The sequence below is a fragment of the Moschus berezovskii genome, chromosome 22 (genome assembly GCF_049115385.1).
Source record: "Moschus berezovskii isolate FMDL1 chromosome 22, NW_MosBer_1.0, whole genome shotgun sequence".
In the NCBI taxonomy this organism is placed as follows: Eukaryota; Metazoa; Chordata; class Mammalia; order Artiodactyla; family Moschidae; genus Moschus; species Moschus berezovskii.
Window position 1 is genome coordinate 20338697 of NC_142481.1, and position 15027 is coordinate 20353723.

The 15027-nt window shown below is 36.9% G+C and overlaps 1 protein-coding gene across 4 annotated transcripts in view; it reads right to left on the reverse strand.

Moving 5' to 3' along the window:
* The window catches only part of DPY19L3 (dpy-19 like C-mannosyltransferase 3), a 74187-nt gene that overhangs the window by 38248 nt on the left and 20912 nt on the right, over positions 1-15027 (reverse strand). For 2 of the 4 annotated variants that reach the window (XM_055412351.2, XM_055412350.2), the window contains exons 4-8: positions 12641-12731; positions 5195-5316; positions 4473-4618; positions 2419-2542; positions 1743-1877 (exon numbers count right to left, since the gene is read on the reverse strand). In XM_055412351.2, coding sequence (XP_055268326.2) covers positions 1743-1877; positions 2419-2542; positions 4473-4618; positions 5195-5316; positions 12641-12731 — 618 coding nt within the window. Of the gene's footprint in view, positions 1-1742; positions 1878-2418; positions 2543-2918; positions 2997-4472; positions 4619-5194; positions 5317-12640; positions 12732-15027 lie in introns of all 4 variants that reach the window. The other 2 variants (XM_088830850.1, XM_088830849.1) reach the window with 2 other exon arrangements.

A 15027-nucleotide genomic window follows, 5' to 3' on the forward strand; every position in this document is an offset into this window, starting at 1 on the left:
CTTAACTTGCAAGTCTCCATGAGCAAAGTATAAAGAGTTAACAAAACAGGAAAGCAAATATAAACCGACAGGAATGGACTCAGCTTCATTTGTACATATAGCTTTTACAGGCATGTGGGTTCTATTATTATTATCCAATATCACACATATACATATACACACATATACATTTTAGCTTTCGCTTATCCACCTGCTTTAATTTTTTCTAAATTTTTAAACTTTTATGTTGGAGTTTACTTGATTAACAATGCTGTGTTGGTAATAGGTGTACAGCACCCATATCAGAATCCATTCTGTTTTGATTCTTTTCCCATTTATCCACCTGCTTCCTTTACTGTATTTTACCTTCATATTTTGCTTTCTCACACTCCATCCAAATTCTACTCTCTTCATTTTTGGTCCAGCTTGAGCATCTCATTTCTGTGAAACCTTTGTAGCCTAAAAATAACTTTCCTCTTCTAGACTTCTAGTGCTTATTATTACTACAAATTGACATCTATCTATCTATATATATACATATATACAGAGAGAGAGATATACAGATGTATATATTAGACATCTAATTGTACAGACATCTTTATTTCCCAAGTTAGATGGCAAACTCCCAATGGATGGGACAACATCTTATATGGGTTCCCACCTGTGTTTTCTGTGCTGACTGATTTTAATGTTTCCTAATTCAGATTCAGTCAGTTTTCAAAGACTGCTACACCTCTTCTGACATGGAATACGTGAGCTCAACTCTTCTCTATTAGATTATATTGCTGCCCTAGGTCTGGAGATAATATTTCATTGTACTTGGGAAATACTTAAGTTACTGTTCCTTTAGAATAGTAACTATGAGCAACTTAAAATTATACACAATACATTATAACATATTTCTGCACGTGACAAAAGCCATGCAATTAAATGAAAGCAGCACACACTGGGAGACAAACAATGGTTTCCTTCATAATTTCCTTATTTCACAGGTGGCCTCTGGCCAATCAGTGGGGATTCAGATCCCACACTGGTAAATGTTACTATGAAAACTTTATAAAGTACCACAGAAAAGTTGTTATACATCCACTGATTTCCTTGGGGGGAAAAAGGATGGGGCAATACACAGTAACACATTTTATTTTTTATTTATTTTTTTTACTGTATCTCAGAATGACTTTTATTTTTAGATTCCTCACATAAATGAGAACATATATTTGTCTTTCTCTTATTTATTTCACTTAGTATATAGTGCCCCCAGATCTCATCCTTGTTATCACAAACGGCCGGATTTATTCTTGTGGCTGAATAATCCACAGTTGTCACTGTAGTAACAATTAGGACCTCTCTCATTTTACATTATTACATTTCTTTTTTTTTATTTATTTAACTGGAAGCTAATTACTTTACATTACTGTATTGGTTTTGCCATACATTGACATCAATCTTCCCCAGGTGTACAAGTAACACATTTTAAAACAGCTATTCCAATATTTTAACATTTAAGTAAACTCTATAAAGGACAATTGACTCAGACACTTGTGCTCCAAATAAATATGTCTTTTAATGTAAAATAAGCAGGATAAAAGTTAAAATCATCAAACTAGGCTGTATAAATTACTCAACTTCAACTGACCACAACATATTACAGTTAAGAAGCACCTTCAACTTTATCATTAAGCATGTGCATATTTTGAGCTCATTCTATGATATAAAACATTAAACAACGACCATCTCAACTGAGAAAAGAAAGCAAAGCTTACCTTCATTGCTGGCAACATGTCTAGGGAGTCCAGTATGAACAGCACTAATGCTTGCATCAGCATCATAAATTGATTAAATTGCCATGTTAGACTAAAGAGAAAAGTTGATATGAAAATGGCAAGAAGTGTCAGCCTCTGTAAAAAGAAAATCTTATATAATTTACACGTCTCTACTAATAAAAAGCCTCTCAGACAAGTGTTCTCAAGAGCAGCCAATATCTCTATAAACAAAACAGAAAAAAAAACTATAAAATGTTGCTCTGAAAACTCTTGCATTTGTTACTTATGCTCTAAATATCCTAAAGTGACACTCTGGATATAAATATTCACATACAGTACGTGTACTCCATATTATTATGGAGGCGATAATGCACCAAATCACATCTCAAGAGCAATTGCTTAAAAATTCTGACAGCTCTGCAGAAATCTTGTGTGGGTTTGCTGCAACTATTTAAGGGCAGATGATACAAAGAACATTTTTAACATCAAAAATGAAAACATTTTCTTTGTAAAGTAGGGAAAGACTTGGGGAAAAAAATTTAACTCAAGTTAAAAAACTAATCGTGGAATAAGAACTATCAGTAGACACTGGGACATTATGAACATCACATTTTCTGAAGTTTATAAGATAAAATTGGGGGACTAAAAATAGACACAAAAGATTATAAAAACTTACTTGAGAAAGAGGCTGTAAGTTTGGTCTCAGGAAGTATGTAATTGCTGCTATCTGGATTGCAAAGAATGGCAGCGCCCAATTCTCTCTCAGGGGGATGGTAAACTCCACCCGTGTGGTATCTATTCTGCACACGGAAAACACAAAGGGCCAAAGGGGTGATGTTTACTATCACTACCTCAAAGATTTCCCGAAGTGAAAGACGTATTACACTAAGTATATTTAGATTTTGGTTCTTGGTTCTCAATAATTTGTCCTTATCATCATCCCTGTAACATAAAACTGTCATTGAGAAAATTTAAATAACCTGTCCACAGGTAGACAGGGGTGGAACTGGTAGTGTTTCATACTCAAGTCTTAATTTTGTCATTGATTAATAATTGGTAAAAACTGAAGAATTTATTTGCAGGGCAACAATGGAGAAACAGACAGAATAGACTTACGGACATGGGGAGAGGGGAGGAGAGGGTGAGATGTGTAGAGAGAGTAACATGGAAACTTACATCACTGTATGTAAAATAGAGAGCCAACGGGAATTTGCTGTATGGCTCAGGAAACTCAAACAGGGCCTCTGTATCAACCTAGAGGGGTGGGATGGGGAGGGAGATGGGAGGGAGGTTCAAAAGGGAGGGGATATATGTATACCTATGGCTGATTCATGCTGAGGTTTGACAGAAAACAACAAAATTCTGTGAAGCACTTATCCTTCAATAAAAAATAAATTTTAAAAATACTGGTAAAAACTGCTTGACCCCCCTGCCGCAGAATGTGAACCCCCAGAGGGCAAGAATAGTTTTCAAGTTTGTACACCCAGTACCAAGAACCATTCCTACACACAGCAGGTATCCAACAAATGTCTTTTATTTACTTTTAATAGAAGCAAGTTTGACTTTTAGCAGGAATTATGTTAGATTAAAATGTTAAGAAGCAGCATAACACAGTGGTCTCACACTTTGTTTCTGAATTCTGATTAAAACTTAGCTCCATGTATACGTATGTGTGTGTGTGTGGATACCTTTCTATATAAATATATATGCCTAATAAATAGTCTCATATACATGTCTATGCATATAACTTAACTTTTTACATATATTTATATATTTAATGTGTACTATAAAACTCAACTTTTTAAGCTTCAATTACCTCATCTCTGAAATAGTAATAATAATAGTACCTACACTATAAGGTTGCTAAAATAATACATATGAAGCACTAATGTAAAGTGCTTGGCATATAGTAACCACTCAACAACGTTATAATAAAAAGTAATTTGTTGAGGATTAACCAGCATTAGAACTCATGTTCAAATTTTAAGACTGATACTGAATACTGATGCTGCTTTTACAGGTCAGGCAATAATTCGATATATCTTGAATATGTTTTTAAAAAAATGCTATTTCATATTTGGAAATTAATATATATTAATTAAATGATGTAAGAACTTCCTTACGTTTGTACAGTGCTTTATGCTTTGCTAATTAGGAGCTCCACACAATCTTATTGAGGTTGATAATAAAGCTATTGTTAAACCTTTTAAGAAATGAGATTTATGACTAGAGAAATATGAATCATACAGCAATTAGTAACAGAATTGGGACTATTATAGATGATTCTCTTGACTTACAATTCAGTGTTTTGTTCCTCAGTTGTAGATATATTAATACAGAAATAGGACTTTCTATGTTACTAAATAAAAACTTCATGAGGTAACCCAAAGAGAAAATGGTGGTTGTTTAGTCACCAAGTCGTGTCCGATTCTTTCTCAACTACATGGACTGTATCATGCCAGGCTCCTCTGTTCATGGAATTTTCCAGGCAAGAATACTGGAGGGGGTTGCCATTTCCTTCTCCAGGGGATCTTCCCGACCCAGGGATCAGACCCATGTCTCTGGCATTGCAGGTGGATTCTTTACCACTGAGCCTCCAGGGCTTCCCCAAAGAGAAAATACTCTCAGACAAATGTGGAAGAACCACCTTCTTTAAACTGGAAATGAAGTAACTTCATTTTCCAAACTTACACTTTAGAGAGGGAGAAAGGAATACTGATTCCAACTCACCTATTTGTGACGTACCAGAAGGCTGCTAACAGTCCCGAAAGCCACGTACCACTCAGGAGCCAGCTGGTTATGTAAAGAGCTGTGACGTAAATTGCTTGGAGTCCAAATAAGGTGTAAATATAAAAATAAACTGGTTCTATATATTTCTGTAAAAGGGAATGATAAAAAAATGTTTGTTACAGAACTCCTACTCCTACTCATTGCCACTTAGAAAACATGCAAGTGGAAATTTAGTATTTAGAAGTTTGGTATTAATTCCAAGAAATAAGCATACATCACTCCTTCTGATGTAAAAGCATGCTAGCAGCCTTCTTTCTCAATATCAAGAGCAGAAGAGGGAAGTTCCTGAGAACTTTGGTTTCAGACAAGTTTTACACCTAATTTTGTCTAGCATTTCCTTATTTAGGTGAGGAGGGTCACTGTGATCTGCTAATCTTTCAGGGTTTTTTTCTTAATTCAAAGGTAAATGAGGAGTGATTACACATCTTCAATTGAAAATATTTACCAGCTTTCAAACTGCACATTTATAAGCCTTGAAGTATCTATATGTAAAAATCTTATAAAATACAAATAAAGAGCAAAATTCACAATATGTAAGGAGAAAATTAGCATACTGTTGTTTTTATATCAAGACAGCTGAAGATCAGAAAAACCTATGTGAAACATTTCAACACTTTGACTTTCATTTGATATTAAATTCAGTGTCACAGATCACAACATACCTGTATGGGTAGAACTCTATATAAAATACTGAGAAAAACCTCTTGGTAAATATTCATTCGTTGAAGGAGGTTAATTGTCCTCATAGATTCCGTTTTGTTATCATATATTAAGCCACGAAAACCTAAGATTAATATTTGAAAATTCAGGAAAAGATAATTATAATTATTCATTCAAAACTATTCATAGATTCTTTAGTATATGTCAGAGAATGTGCTAGGTATTGGGGATATAATATAGTCCTATCCACAAAAAACTTGGGTTTCCAAGGTGGCTCAGGGGTAAAGAATCCACCTGAAATGCAATGCAGGAGATGCAGGTTTGATCTCTGGGTTAGGTAGATGCCCTGGAAGAGGGCACAGCAACCCACTCCAGTATTCTTGCCTGGAGAATGCCATGGACAGAGAAGCCTGGCAGGCTACAGTAAACGGGGTTGCAAAAGAGTTGGACACGACTTAGCGACTAAACAACATCCTCAAAGAGCCTGCGCCCCATATATCAGATGGACACTTGTTTAAATGTTTACACAAATACAAGTAAATTATAACTTTTGTGATGTGACAGAATCTTCTACAGAAATTTACACAAGAGGATTTTATATTTTCCTGCCCTGCCTTCCTGTCATGGGGCCTGTAGGACCTCCTTGGGGAGAATATATGAAGCCTCCCTTACTCCCCTGGGAAGGGTTTGGCCATATGACTTGCTCTGAGCGATGGCATGTGAGCGAATGTGGCAGAGGTCATATCAGCAGAATCACTGCATGTTTCCACCAGCAACCTTGCTTTTCCCTCTGCTGTGATAACAGTATGTTCCACATAGGGGCTGGATAATAAGAGTGACAGATAAATCTGTTGTTAAAGAATTCCACTGCTATAATTTGGTTACCTGCTACCATAACCAAGTCGACTATTCAACAGAAGGTATGAATAGATAGTTCACAGAACATGCACACAGTGCTTACACATTCGAAAAGATGCTCAACCTTACCCCTACTAGAAATGCAAATTAAAACTTCACTGAGATACCACTTCTCAACTACCAGATTGGAAACAATCAAGAAGCTTGACAATATATTCTATTAGTGAGCCTATAAGGGAAAGGAGTGTGTCAAGGCTGCATATTGTCACCCTGCTTGTTTAACTTACATGCAGAGTACATCATGCGAAATGCCGGGTGGAGAAAGCACAAGCCGGAATCAAGACTGCCAGGAGAAATATCAATAACCTCAGATATGCAGATGACACCACCCTTATGGCAGAAAGTGAAGAGGAACTAAAGAGCCTCTTGATGAAAGTGAAAGAGGAGAGTGAAAAAGCTGGCTTAAACCTCAACATTCAAAGAATGAAGATCATGGCATCCGGTCCCATCACTTCATGGCAAATAGATGGGGAAACCATGGAAACAGTGACAGACTTTATTTTCTTGGGCTCCAAAATCACTGCAGATGGTGACTGCAGCCATGAAATTAAAAGATACTCACTCCTTGGAAGAAAAGCTATGACAAACCTAGATAGCATATTAAAAAGCAGAGACATTACTTTGTTGACAAAGGTCCATCTAGTCAAAGCTATGGTTTTCCCAGTAGTCAAGTATGGATGTGACAGTTGGACCATAAAGAATGCTGAGTGCCAAAGAATTGATGCTTTTGAATTGTGGTATTGGAGAAGATGCTTGAGAGTCCCTTACACTACAAGGATATCAAACCAGTCATTCCTAAAGGAAATCAACCCTGAATATTCTTTGGAAGGACTGATGCCGAAGCTGAAGCTCCAGTACTTTGGTCACCTTATGCAAAGGACTGCCTCATTGGAAAAGACCCTGATGCTGGGAAAGATTGAAGGCAGGAGGAGAACGGGACAACAGAGGATAAGATGGTTGGATGGCATCACCGACTTGATCGACCTAAGTTTGAGCAAGCTCCAGGAGCTGGTGATGGACAGGGAAGCCTGCTGTGCTGCAGTCCATGGGGTCACAGAGTCAGAAATGACTGAGTGACTGAACTGAACTGAAGGTACTTTCATACACTGTAGATGGGAAGGCAAAATGATATAATAATTATGTAAGAGAATTTGGCAACACCTAGCAAAATTACATATGCATTTACTCTTTGATCCAGGAAGCCCATGTCTAGGAATTATTTCCAAAGACAGACTGGCAAAAAGACAAAATGACATAGGCATGCAACTCCAAAGTCCATCAGTGGGAGGTGTTTTGGACTGAACTGTGTCTCCACAGATTTCTGTGTTGAAGCCCTAATCCCAATGTGTCTGTATTTGGATAGGATCTATAAGGAGGTAAAAAGGTTAATATGTGAGGTCATAGGGGGGACCTTAGTCTGACAGGACTGCTGTCCTTGTAAGCAGAGGAACTGAAAAAAGGGGACTCTCTCCCTCTCTCTAAGAATACACATGGCAGAAAGGCCATCAAAGACCATGGCAAGAATGGGGCCATCTACAAGCCGGAAAGAGGCTTCTCTAGAAACCAACCCTGACGGTACCTAGTTGTACATCTCTGGCCTCCACAACTGAAGAAAAAAAAAAAGTTTATACTGTTTCAGCCACCCAGTCTGTGTATTTTGTTACAGCAGTCCTACTAGACTAGTAGGAGTGTTATGGAGTCTTTAAGTGCCTCCTGTCCGTGTCAAAGTCCTAAGGACCCCCACTGTGATGGTATTTGAAGATGAGCCTTTGGGACGTAATTAGGCGGAGATGAAGGTTAGAAGAGGGGACCCTCATGATGGGATCAGTGCCCTTATCAGAAGAGACGCTTGAGAGCTTGCTCTGTCTCTCCTCCACATGAGGGTGCAGAGGCGACCATCAGACTGACCTCAGACTCTGATCTCAGACCGCCAGCTTTCGGAACTGTGAGAAAATAAATTTGCTTTTTAAGCCACCCTGCTGCTGCTGCTAAGTCGCTTCACTCGTGTCCGACTCTGTGTGACCCCGTAGACGGCAGCCCACCAGGCTCCCCCGTCCCTGGGATTCTCCAGGCAAGAACACTGGAGTGGGTTGCCATTTCCTTCTCCAATGCATGGAAGTGAAAAGTGAAAGTGAAGGTGCTCAGTGGTATCCCAACTCTTTGCGATCCCATGGACTGCAGCCTACCAGGCTCCTCCATCCGTGGGATTTTCCAGGCAAGAGTACTGCAGTGGGGTGCCATTGCCCTCTCCTTAAGCTGTCCAGTCTATAGTTTGCTATGGCATTCCGAGCAGAAAAAGAAGACTACCCGAATAAAATATGGTTACCCACACAAAGGCCTACTGTGCCACTGCAAAAATGTAAGTAAGTAAATAAATATAAATAAGGAATATCATGATACTCTACTACAGAGTGATGAAGATTTCAGTCAAGTTAAAGAGAAAAGCAAAATAAAGAAAAGTGTGTACAGTAAGCAGGGATTTTTCTACAGTAAAAGGGAAAATAAGAATATATAAAATATTTGCTTACATTGAAAATGTTAACTGTAGAAGAATAAACCAAAAACTAATAAAAATAGTTACCTTAAGAGTAAGAAAAGAAACAGGGTGGAGATGAGAGGAAGACTTTCCTAAACGCTCCCTGTTTTATATTTTGACTTTGGAACCATGTAAACATTTAAAAAATAAGAATAAAAAAATATATAAAAACGTTTTACAAAGCAATCCCTGAAAACCAAAAGCAAGATAAAACAAAGATACCTACTGAGTTGGTATTAAAAAAAAAACAACAAACCCTCTTTCCAGTGTTCTTGAGAATAGAGAAATGTGACTATAAATTTCTAGGAGGCTACATCCTAAGGACAAAAATCCCTGGTGGCCCAGTGGTTAGGAATCCATGCTCTCACTGCCAGGGGTCCAGGTTCAATCCCTGGCCAGGGAACTAAGGTCCCCTAAGTCACACGGCGTGGCCAAAGGCAAAAAACAAACAAACAAAAAAATGAAAAAGAGTTACAAAGACAGCTTTGCTTTTCAGGCAATCACACTGTTGGCAGCAATATTATCATTTCTACACTGTAAGTATTATATATAGCAGCAAAAGATAGATAAGTGATGCTGATGTCATTGGGTTGCCATTTCCTTCTCCAATTCTAATGTCATAAGAAGTCAAAAGGTTTGACTTAAACAAGAAAGATACAAATATAAAGTTGAAAAAGTAAAACCTTGTTCTTAATTTGAACTAAAAATAGCTATATTTACATTTTCTCTCGGGGAGGGGGGGGGGAATCACATTTCCTAGCTCTGCTCACTAAAAAGGTCTGGAAACAAAGACCAAACCTAGCAGCAGTAAGGGCCTGAGTACCCAGAATGTGGTCTCTAAACAGCCGCGGAAGAGGACTGGGGCTCCTCTGGAGAAACAGTAGATTCTAAGCCACAGGTAGAAAACACACAAAATGGGTTTGAGACAACCTGTCACGCCAGAAACAAGGCAGTCTGCAAAGACTACAGGAGTCACATTAGAAAGACAGAAGCTGATGTGAAGAGCATCCCACTGGCCAAAGATTGGACAATTTGTTGTAAGAAGAATAATGCAAAAGATTGAAACACAACAAATATGTTAGAAATCCAGGCATTTATGGAGATATTTAAAAAAGCAAAACTTTAGGGGATACAAGAGATGTAACTCATTCTACAACAAAGGGAAAGGATCAATACTTCTCCCATCTTTCCTTTAGGAATTAAAATTCTGGGTTGCCAAATAGTTGAAGAGAAAATGTTTTTCTTTAGAGAGGAATTCCGTCTGATAATGATGGCAGGAATTATAGACTTAGATTATCACCACTTATAGTCATGACACAATGAATAGATTTAGGAAGTGATCATCAGTGGTGCCAAACCAGTAGCTGAAAGGCTGAGAATTCAATAATGGATGGCCTAGGCCTAATTCCAAAAGAAAGAACTGTGCATTTCCCTGATATGGACTTGTACAACACCATCTATAAAGTATTCTTGCCAAAAAGCAGAACCTAAATCTGAGCAAGCCTCTAGATCTAACTGTCAATCAAGAGGAAATTCAGACAACAGAGAAACACAGAATGCAACCATTGGGGTTCCCACAAAACCCAGCAAGTGGAAAACTCTCAGACAAAGCAATCCGCGTTTGTTTTCAACAAGGAATTACAAGAAAAAACGATGGTAAGAAATCTATAGCTTAAAAGAAAGAGACACAGCAAAAGATTGCAATGGATGAGCTTTACTTGGATCTCAAAAAAACTACATCAAAAATCTGTAAGACAATCAGGAAAATGAGAATACTGAGTGGGTATTTGATACGAAGTCATTTCTTATTTGTGACAATGACAACTTGGTTATATTTACAAAAAGGAGGTGCCATTCTTTAGAGAAATATACTGATATATTTACAGACGAAGCAATATGAGGTCTTGGAATTACTCCAAAATAATCCAGGTTGAGGGTGGGGGGGTAGTGAGGAGACAAGATTGGTCATAAATTGGCAACCACTAGAGTTGAGTGATACTTGACTGCAAACCCACATTTTTATATGTTTGAACATCTGTAAAAGAATAATCTTAATAGATGACTTAAATGAACTGAAATATCAACTACTGTGCTCACAGCGATACTTAGAAAATACTCATTATTCACCTTTAGAGCAGAGTTTCTCAGCATCAGCACTACCTGTATTTTGATATTTTGGTCCTGATAATTCTTTGTTTGGGGGACTGTCCTGACCATTGCAGGACGTTTAGAAACATCTCTCCCCTCTGCTCACTAAATTCCAGTAGCACACTCACTCCCTCCCCTCTAAATTGCAACAATCGAAAGGATCTCTGGACATTCCAGTTGTCCCCCAGGGACACAAGTGCCCTTCAATAAGAACCACTGCTTTAGAGAATGCTGGAGAAGCAACTCATAATTTTGGGAACTAGTAAGTACAGTTGATTCTCATACTCACTGTAGTTATGTTCTATAAAATTGCAAAGAAAACTGAGCAATACTGAACGAGTAGGAAAAACAGGTTAGGTTTTCTTCCAAGCTTCTTTCATCAAATGATCAACACATGACCTTGATTTATGTGAGTTTTTGTCTAAAGACATCATTTGTTGATTCATTAACATTAAACTCAACAGCACTCTAACTCACACCTGAACAAAGCTTATCTAACACATGCATTTTCTCTGTATGCCTTCACCACAGCCTTCTTGCATTTAAGAAGACTATATAGCACTTCAGTGCTATGCTTGGGGATCACTTTAAATATCAAAGTCATTAACGAAAAGCACAAAAAATGCAAAAAACATGGCACTAGACAGACTGTGAAAAGGACTCTGTAGTCTGAGAGCTAGAACATGAAAGCAGTGCATCACCTTGTTCAACTTCAGCTGGGAACACGCACATCAGACAACTGAAATTTTTCACTGCTGTGCACATGCTTGTGAATGACCACGAAAGCACCAGAACTATTGACTCTGGGGTTACAAATAAGTTTCAGAGAGAACGTGAATTTGCAAATATCGAATCCATGAATAAGGAGGATCAACGATAAGGGATGAGAAATCAACACTTACCCTGACATTTTTTTTTTTTTTTATAAACTACTTCAGGGTAACCAAATAGCTGATGAGAGAAAGGTTTTCTATGTAACAGAGTTTCAGCTAATAAATGCTGGAGGAATGACAGTCACTTCTGTAACTACTGAAATAATGTACACAGGCAATAGTCATCAACGGCTGCTAAAACCATTAACTGCAAGGCTGGTGGGGTAATTCACCTTATTATGTCTGAATGTGATTATCTACACAGGAGTCAACTGATTAACTTTTATGGCACTAAAATGAAAGGCGGCCAAAATTTCAAGTCTCCTAGGGTGACAAAATCAGAAGTACAATACATTACCTGTGACGAATACTTGCCAAAAATATACCTGATTCCAAACAAAGCCTAGAAAAAGGCAATTCTCTGTCACTGCACTCATATTAAGGATACAAAGCATATATTAAGTAGGAGAGAGCCTTTTGTGGGGGTTCCATTAAATGGAGTAAAGGTAAAGAGTACACACTAAACCACTTATAAACACAGAAAATGGACGGAAAAGGTAATTGCAAAATAAAGGAATGAATGGGGGCGCTGGAGACAAAAAAGACAACTGTAATTCTCACTTGTATTACCAAAATGTCTCCTGTTTTCAGACTCCTTTTAAATACAGAGACCTTTTCCAAAATGATCATGAAAAAAACAACAGCAGCAAAACCAAGAAACTGCAAACAGATAATTTGGGATGGAGCAGAGCTGAGACGCAAAGAGAGGAGAATTACATAAAATATTATATATAACTTCTTCCCGAGCAAAACATCTTCACGGATTGATTATGTTAAGGAAAAACATACAAGTACAAAGAAAAACTACACAAGCCTTATAAAACATTTAAAATGTATTAGTGCAGAAGTATATCTTGGCTGAAATCTTGAAAAGAATGCAGCAGACCCTCAATAAAACTGTTAGCTGTGATTACCTTGCATGAGGGTAGGAGCTTGCAGCATCTGCTTGTAGTAGGAGTAATACAGTCCGCATTCTGTTCTGAATGAGATTTCTCGCTCCACTTCCTGAAATAAAGTGAAGTTTATTGGGTTTACATGACCTAGTTTTGTTTTAAACATCTACTGTCACTGTAGAAACAGGACACAGAAACTACAAATTAAAAAAAAAGAACTTCTGACAAAATAGTCTTAAGAAATCTTGGCAAATAAAAACAATGGAAAGCTTGATACATACATGGAAATGTATAGCTGAGTCCCTTTGCTGTTCTCCTGAAACTATCACAACATTGTCTGTTAATCAGCTATACCCCAATAGAAATGGAAGGCTTGACACATAATAATATACATATGGCTGAGTCCTTTGCTGTTCACCCAAAACTCACAACACTGTCTGTTAACCAGCTATACCCTAAAATAAAACAAAAGTTAAAAAAATATAAACTACAAGGACATACTGTATAAGACAGGGAATATAACCTACATAACTATAAATGGAATAAAACCTTTAAAAATTGTGAATCATATATTGTACACCTGTAACTTATGTAATACTGTATATCAACTATTAATATGCTTCAATAAATAAATAAGCAACAGAAGGCTAATAATTATTGAAGCTGGGTATATATTATTGGGGTTGATTTCACTATTCTATTTTTGTGGATGGTTAAAATTTTCTCTAACAAATCATTTTTGACAATGGAGAAAACTAGTTCCATTTAAGTTAATGTTCTGGAGTTAATGTTTTTTTATTTCATACAAATTAAAACCTTAAAAAAACACCATTCTTATGTACTATTACTTAGAAACAAAATAGGGACAGTAGAAAAAAGTCTCTCAAATAAAAAGAACTACAATTGCGTTAGATACTTGCCTAAAAGCTAATAATATAAGATTGATAATCTTTTTATTCTAAGAATATAAGGTATTCTTAGTAAAATGGGGCAGATCTCTTACATGTGAATTTTACTCTGATAAGTGTAGCCTTGGTAGAAAGATTTTCTTGTAGGAAAATGGATATAAGAAACATTAAACTGCTTTTATATAAACATTCAATTTTAGAAGAACTGAAAATCTAAAGTAGTAGCTATTAGTCAATTTGGTTGCAAGATGCTTTTATGAAGTTCAAGGTTTAAATCAGTAATACAAAATATGGAGGCAATTGGTAACAAGCATGGGGAACTTTCTGAAATCATCCTATTAATATTCTTATATTTCATATATATATATGAAATCTTATATGAAACATATATATTCACATATATATATTCTTATATGTATACATACATACTTGTATATATACATATTCATATATACGAAACCTTCTATTAATATTCTTATATTTCATATATATATATCAATATAAATGAACAAAAATTTTTATAACCTATGTTATTATAGATCCTTAACACCAGTATTTAAAAAGACCAGGTTCTGTAACACACTTTCTAAAACGTAATACCATCTATGTTTTTCTCCTATACAGCAGATCCATATTCCACAAATGCAGCTTTATTGGGGAAGAAAAGCACAGAAAATCTTACTTTCTAGTCGATAACTGCTTTTTGCACATCTTTGCTTTCCTCATCTCCAATTATTTTTCAAATAATAATTAACATTTCATTGAAAGAAACATTCATGCTATTTATCTTCAGATCTGGAAATTATGCAATGTATTTCCTTTTGCCCTTAAGATACTAAAGAAATATTTCTCCTACCCTTAAAAAAGTATTATAAATCAATTCATGAATAGAGCACTGAAGAAATACTCAGTAACTTTCAAAGAGTGTGTAAACATCCGCTTAGTGATACTGAAACAAACTGTTACGTTTTATCATTATTAACTCTTCTTTTTAAAAAAGCCAGGAGATACAGGGTAGCAAAACTTCTTATATACTGAGTTGCGTTTCATAGAAAACAAATTTATCCTTGGGAAATCAAACAGGACATCAAACATTTCAGGCCCATGAGGTTCTGAAAGGTAACTTCGTGAGCACACCCGCTTATAAAAAGGACAGAAAATGATATAGCTCTTCTAGCTTTTACATTTGCTGCTGATTTGAGCTATCTCTTTTATAGCTACAAAGTTTTATGTTCTTAGCAGGAGCCTGGTAGGCTGCGGTCCATGGGGTCACTAAGAGTCAGACACGACTGAGCGACTTCACTTTCACTTTCATGCACTGGAGAAGGAAATGGCACCCCACTCTAGTGTTCTTGCCTGGAGAATCCCAGGGACAGGGGAGCCTGGTGGGCTGCCGTCTGTGGGGTTGCACAGAGTCAGACACGACTGAAGCCACTTAGCAGCAGCAGCAGTCACATTAATCCATTCACCTTCAATCTTTTGGCAAAACCTGCTCCATTG